The sequence below is a fragment of the Octodon degus genome, unplaced genomic scaffold (assembly GCF_000260255.1).
Source record: "Octodon degus isolate 3935 unplaced genomic scaffold, OctDeg1.0 scaffold00045, whole genome shotgun sequence".
NCBI classification, from domain to species: Eukaryota; Metazoa; Chordata; class Mammalia; order Rodentia; family Octodontidae; genus Octodon; species Octodon degus.
In genome coordinates, this window is record NW_004524621.1 from 7,565,207 (window position 1) to 7,571,847 (window position 6,641).

A 6,641-nucleotide genomic window follows, 5' to 3' on the forward strand; every position below is an offset into this window, starting at 1 on the left:
CCAGGGAGATGGCTTAGTGCAATAAGTGCTTCCCTGGCAAGTGGCAAGGGCCTGAGTTCAATCTCTGGTTCTGCCAAAAACAAACAAAAACACAAAAGGAGGCTCAGAAGAAGTGAATACCCACTGTTTGACTGTCAAGGACAGACAACCACATTAAGTGTACTACAATGATAGGCATATCTAAAAGGCTGAAGGAACGTTGCAGAAGGAAGGGGCTCTGGGTTGTAGGCTTGCACCAGGTGATCCACTCCATCTTTCTTGTCATGCCTTCTAGTTACAGGCCACTTGAAAAGCTGGTTAACCCCTAGCTTCACTAGTTCCACTAAAGTGAGTTCTGAGCATGTTCACTAGGTTTTTTTTTTGTTTGTTTGTTTGTTTTTAATATATGATCTTGCTATGTACCTCATGAATTTGAGGGGAGTCCTCTTGCCTCTGCTTCTCAGTGTTAGGATTACAAGCATGTGTTACCATGCTCAGCCTGAGGGTGTTCACCTTTCCCATGGGGTATTTAACAAAGGCAGAGCAGTTCAGATTTTGGTCTCCCCTAGTTTGTAATTTCCACTCTGTACTTTGAAAGGAGTTCCTCTTCTAGTCAGACTGCAACTGAGGAGTTAGCATCTCTTTTACATTAATATCAAATGCGATGCCACTGTGTTCTTAACAACCATTTGCAGTATATGTGGAAGATCCCAACAGTCATCCTATCAGGAGAGGCTGCTTTGCTCTCTCCCTGATGGGATTCCTCCATCACTTACCTTGCACCTTCGTGAGAAAGAAGTCTGTCAGCCTGAGGAGACTTCCTTCTAAGGCCCCAGAACATGTATATTCCAGGTATTTTCAACTCCCTCATCCGGGCACTGCTTTGTGGCACAGTCTGTGAGCCTGCACGCACAAGAGCTGGGAGGAGATCGTGGATACAGGAGAGCCCTCGGGGATTTCTGGTCCCTGCCAACACTCTAGCACCTGCAAGGCCGCAGTCCTGGTCCTGGGGTAGTAATTCCAGGCTGCCCCTGGCTTTTGGCTTCCTGGGCAGGCTAGGGCACAGTGTGTTGGCAGGGGGAGAAGTGGTCACAACAGGGCCAGGGCAGGATCTCGGTGATCCTTTGGAGAGCTGTGTGCAACTCCAGAATAGGCAAGCCAGACAGCCCTACCCGGCTGGGAACAGGGCTGGGGGGGGGTCCTGCTGTGTGGGCGGGGCAACAGTCAGTGCGTAGGGGGCGGGATGCGGGCGAGGCTAGTTATGGCAAAGACCTGCGTTGTGGCTAACCCCGTCCCAATTCCCCAGGTCTTGCGTGTACTCATGTGGTCCTAGACCAACAGCTTCAGGTATGGATTGGCCCACGAAGGGCGCCATGCACGCTCCTAGTGCCCTTGCCAGCTCAGGCTTCTCCCGCCGTGGGAGGGCGCGCAAGCGCGCGGAAGAGCGGCGCGAACCGTTTGCGTAGTACGCACCAATCACAAGGAGCCCCGGGAACACCGTACTCCTTTCATTGGTCCGGCTTGAGAGGAAGGGTACACCAGTCAGCCAGTCAGAGACTGGCAGAACAAAGCGCCGCTCGGGCCACGCCGACCCAGCGCGCACGCGCGCAAGGGACAGACGGCCTTCCATTGGATGCGCTGTGGGGCGGGGCCACGGAGCTGACAGTTGCATGTGGGGAGGGCGAGCGGACCAAGGGGAGGGAGTGTAAATAGAGCGAGGGCTGCGCTGAGTTAGTTCGGCCACCACCGGACAACTTGTACAGTCCCAGAGAGAGATGGAAGAAGATGAACAAGAGCAACGGCGCAGGAAGGTTGAAGCTGGGAGAGCGAAGGTAAACAGCAGGGTTTGCCTCCTTATTGCGCTGCTGCGACTAGAAATCCTCACGGTAGCTGTGGTGCCTGATACCGCCTGTCCGGAGCAGAAGCGGCTGGGTGAGCTGGGCCGCCAACCCAGGCGCTGTTCTTTCTACAGAGGCTCTGTCTTTTCTGCCGGCTCCATCGCTGGAATCCCCCCTCCTTGCCGCCGCCATCTTGAATCCACCGCCCTCGCCCCATGCCCGCCCCTGCCGCTTACCTAGCCAACCATGGGCCAGGATGCGCGGCGCTTCGCTGGCTGGCGGGCGAGGGGAAAACTACTGGCTGGGCCCGGCGTCATGGGGCGGGGCTACGCCTGCGCAGTGGGCTCAGCGTAGTTGGGTCTTAACCAGGTTGTGGGAAATTGTGCTTCATGGTACCCTTATTCAGTGTATCGTGAGGTGCTGCGCCACAGAGTTCTCCATGACTTAAAACTTCATTTAGAGTTCTAGGTCTTTGGCAGTTTACAGGTATTTTGTCTATGAAAGTCCTCAGTGGTATCCCTGGACCTGTGAACCCTACGCGCACGCCCAGTTCGGCCCCGTGGGGGCTCAGGTCCTCAAATTCGGTGTCAGAGGAGTGCTCCTGTCAACTTCCTCTGTCCTAGTTTTTACATTTAAGAAAAATTAATTTAGTACTCTCTGCCTTGGAAACGGGATGGGGGCATGGTTGAAAAAACCTGGGCACTGCAGCCTTGGCTCTCTGGCTGCAAGACCCCAGGAAGAACACAGTGTGCCTGCTGTATTCATTTTGTAGATTTACTAATGGGAGGGTTCAGAGCTCATTCCTTCTCCAGGGTCAACCTAAAGCTAGTGCATTACAGAGACATCCAGAACACATAGTAATGGGTGTGACAGTCACAGGACAGCAGTCATCCATGGCAGGGTGACAGACTGAGGACAGTGTGGCCTCGTTTCCGACGGCAGTTGTAAAGATAGAGGGTGGTTCCCTTGTGCCACACATACACAGGCCAGGAGATGAAAAATGAGACGAACTAGACCTTATCACTCAAATTTGAGTAACTGAGCCCTGAGCCTGTGTGCTTATGGGAGACGGAAGATGATGAGGAAGAATCAGGAAACCTCCAGTCTGTGCAGCAGAAGGGAGCTCTGTAGTAGGTGACTGCCTTAGATGGAGGAGGGCACTAAGATCACAACATCAAATACACGTAGCCAGACCTTGTCTCAAAAGACAAAATATGAGTGGGGAGCTAGGGATATAGCTTAGTACTTACCTTTAACTTTTATATGGGTTCAGTTCACTCATACAAAAGGAAAAGAAAATGGAATTGATTTTTGAAGGGGTGTCCTTCGGAGATTTTTTCTCATGTAAGTGATCATGGAAAATTGTTTTTTGTCCACAAAAATGTGTAGGTCTGTTATTGCACAAAGGTTTGTCAAGTAACGTTGCTTCTGTGGCTATGTTTTTATTTCAAGGAGTGGACATCCTTTTGTGAAAAACTGGTGTTTAATATTTTTTGAATAAGGTATTAGTGGGAGATGGTGCATGATTGTGGTTGAAAAGCCTTGGATTTGAGGGTCTGAACAGAGCAAGGTTGTGCCTTCTGATGGGTGACATTCTGTGGAGGTCCCTTGTGCTTTGTTGAGCTGTGTCATGAAAAATAGAACATCTGATTCTATAAAGGAAGTTAAATTGACCTGGCTTAATTAATTTTTTGCTATTTCTGTATCTTGTCTCAGAATCGATGGCTAGGAAGTTTTGGCTGGGTGGTATATTTCCTTGATTAGGAAAAAATGGGGGCAGAAAGGGAACAATTTTATCTTTTTGTATAATTTTAAGCTCTTAACTGTTCCTGATTAAGCCCTCAGCATTTTAATTGCATTTTTTTTAAAGTTATTTTTCTGTAAACTGCCAAGGGTTAGAAAAGCTATTTTGTCAATTAGCTGTATAGTTTTCTTTTGTTTGTATCTAGGCATAGTTAACAGTTCTCACCAGTAAACTGTGGATATAGTCCTGAACTTATTGCTGGTGTCCTAGTTGTCAATGAAAGCAGCGTTTAGGGAAAGTGGTCTGTTGGCCAAGTGTGGCTGAGTGAAGTGAGTGGACCCAAGCCTCATGTTTCCCACAAGTCTGTTGACTTTGTGGTTTTGTTACTTTTTTCTCATTTACCTCTGTCTTTACTACTTCTCAACGTTTTTGCGCAGCTTGCTCATTTCCGACAGAGAAAAACAAAAGGCGACGGTGCGCATTCGAAGAAAAAGACGGCGAAGAGGAAGGGCCCGGCTGTCAATGCGCCTGTCCAGGAGGAGAGTTCGATAGTCACCCAGGATGCTGGACTTCTAGAAGGAGGTGACATTTGCAAAAGCACAGCATGCAGCAACAGCCCAGACAGGCCTGGAGGGACATTTGCAGCTCAGGTAGATTTGCCCAGCATCATGTTTTAACATTTTAGTCATCCAGTAATTTACTAAAAGTTTTTGGTCTGTTTTTGCCTCTCAAAAGTGGGAAAAGACTTTTATATTAATTGATAAAAAGGTAAGTTCACATTTTGTGGTCTTATGCTTGATAAATGTTTTGTCTTATTACAAGATTTAAGAAATTGTGCACTGATTGCTTTATAGGCAGGTGTCATTTTATAGAAGCTTTGTAAGTGTGAGTTCTTGGTAGCTGAATCAGCCCTTTGCTAGGTGTTGGATATTTAAAATCTGATACCTCTTCACTTACTTTCAAATGTACTGGTTTGTCATTTTTGTCGATTGCGTGCTTTGTAAGGAGGGAAGGGATGGGGGTATGACAGAACAGGTATGATGGAGCTGGCTTCCTGCAGCCTAGGGGCCTGTGAGCTGTGTAGGGTTTACCTGGTGGCAGATGAGTGTATGTTGAGAATGCTGAGGATGTGACCTTCCTGGCCTTCCAAACCTGCCCTTCAATGGATTCTCCTTAAAATTTCTCATGTGGATTGTCAGTGAGAGCTTTGAGTCTCAAAGGTGCCTGCTACTTTCATCTCCAGGCAAGTTTAGGTGTTTTCTAGGGTGAGAGGGTAAACTAAATTTCCCTGAAATTGGAAAGGGACTTGGGGGACAGAATTTGGCTTAAAATCATGACATACCCGGTTTGCCTTATTGGAAAAAATACAACTACTTCCAGTATGTAAAGTGTGTGATATTCTACTTATAAGTGGAATTTTGCTCTTTTTGAGTGATACAACACTTTGCCATGGTGTCCTCTGTTTCCTGTCTCTGGTGACCGTGCCTTTGCTTGTCTGCACTGCTGGCATTGGTTGTCTGTCACTGTTCATCATTATCATCTCTCACTGTTTGCCAAAATAGGAAGGCTCTTTTCAGCTGGCTGAGAGTAATAGCTGTGTTGAGAGAGCCTTGTGCTTCTTGCCTAGCCTCTTTGAGGGGAAAGAAGCTTGTTACACATAATTAAAAACCTTATAACTTTTAGTTGCTCATTTTGAAGTAATGTTAGACTTATACAAAAAAATTTGAAAAGCCGGGCGATAACTCAGGGCATAAACACCAGCCTTACAAGTGTAAGGTCATGAGTTTGATCCCCGGTACTGGGAAAAAAAAAAATTGTAAGAACTAGCAGAGTTTCAAGATACCTTTTACTCAGTTTCTTGAAATGTTAACATCTTTTATGATACTAGTATAATTATTTTTTTTATTAGTATCATTATCAGAATCAGGTTTAGTTAACATTGACATTGTGCAGTGTGTCTGCCTGTTGTTCCACTAGTGCTCTTGCAGTCCAGGGCTCTGTGTTGTGTTCCATGGTCATGTTTCCAGGTCTCCTCTGGCTTGGGGCAGTCTGTCAGCCTGCCTGTGGCACTTTTGAAAAAGATTATTCAATTATTTTGTAAAATAATTCCTGCAGCATAAAAGTTGATCTGCCTGGTTTTCTCCTCATGATCATATTTAGGTTCATTCCTTGTGGAAGTTTGACAGTACCAATCAGTGTGCCTCATGAAAGCATGTGGTGTCCATGCTTGGCAGCATTTGTGGTGATACTAACTTGGTCACTTAGTGTGGTTTCTCCTGGTAGAACAGGTATTGTGTTCCTTTCATAGGTAACTATATTGTGTAGAGATATGTAGACGCTGTGTAGATATGTTTCTTTTTCTTTTTTTTTTTTTTTGTGAGACAAGGTCTCATTGTGTAGGTCAGGCTGCCCTTAAACTCACTTTTCATCCCAGACTGGGCTTGGACTTGTGTTGATCCTCCTGACTTAGTCCCCCAAGTGCTGAAATTATAGACATGTGCCACCAGGTCTGGCTTACACTTTATGTCTGATGATGATTTTTTTTCCTGAATAATTATTACAGTAGTGTTGGCCAATTGATGAGTTTTTATGTCCATCACTTCTGTCACTCTGCTGCTTGTGTTAGTTGCTGTTCTGAAAGGAAAAGCTGTTGTTTTCCCAGTTTGTTTCTGTTTATTAGTAAGGACTCAGTATTGATATTTTATTTTATGGGCTTTTTTAATTTTTTGAAACGGGGTCTCATTATGTAGTTTAGGCTAGACTTGAATAAATTATGCAATCTGAGCTGGCCTCAAACCCACCAAGATCTTTTTGCCTCAGCCTGCTGAGTGCCGGGATTACAGGTATGCATCACCATGCCTGCCATACTCCTTTATTTAAGATAGACTGTGGTATGTAGTCCTGGCTTGACTTGACCTTGAGGTTGTCCTCTATTGGACTCCCAGATGCTGAGGTTACAGTATGTACTACCAGGCCCAGCTTCATTTTGCATTCTTTCAGTGGTAAGCTGATTAAATGCATGTACACTTAATTTACCTAAGTATGAATTTTTCTTTTCTTTTCTTTTCTTTTTTTTTTTT

The 6,641-nt window shown here is 45.9% G+C and overlaps 1 protein-coding gene across 5 annotated transcripts in view; it reads left to right on the forward strand.

Moving 5' to 3' along the window:
* Positions 1–1,632: 1,632 nt before the first annotated feature.
* Positions 1,633–6,641, forward strand: part of Pcnt (pericentrin) — a 114,663-nt gene continuing 109,654 nt past the window's right edge. For all 5 annotated transcript variants that reach the window (XM_023715884.1, XM_023715885.1, XM_023715886.1 and 2 more), the window contains exons 1-2: positions 1,633–1,811; positions 3,999–4,211. In XM_023715884.1, coding sequence (XP_023571652.1) covers positions 1,755–1,811; positions 3,999–4,211 — 270 coding nt within the window. In that variant the 5' untranslated portion in view covers positions 1,633–1,754. The remainder of the gene's footprint in view (positions 1,812–3,998; positions 4,212–6,641) is intronic.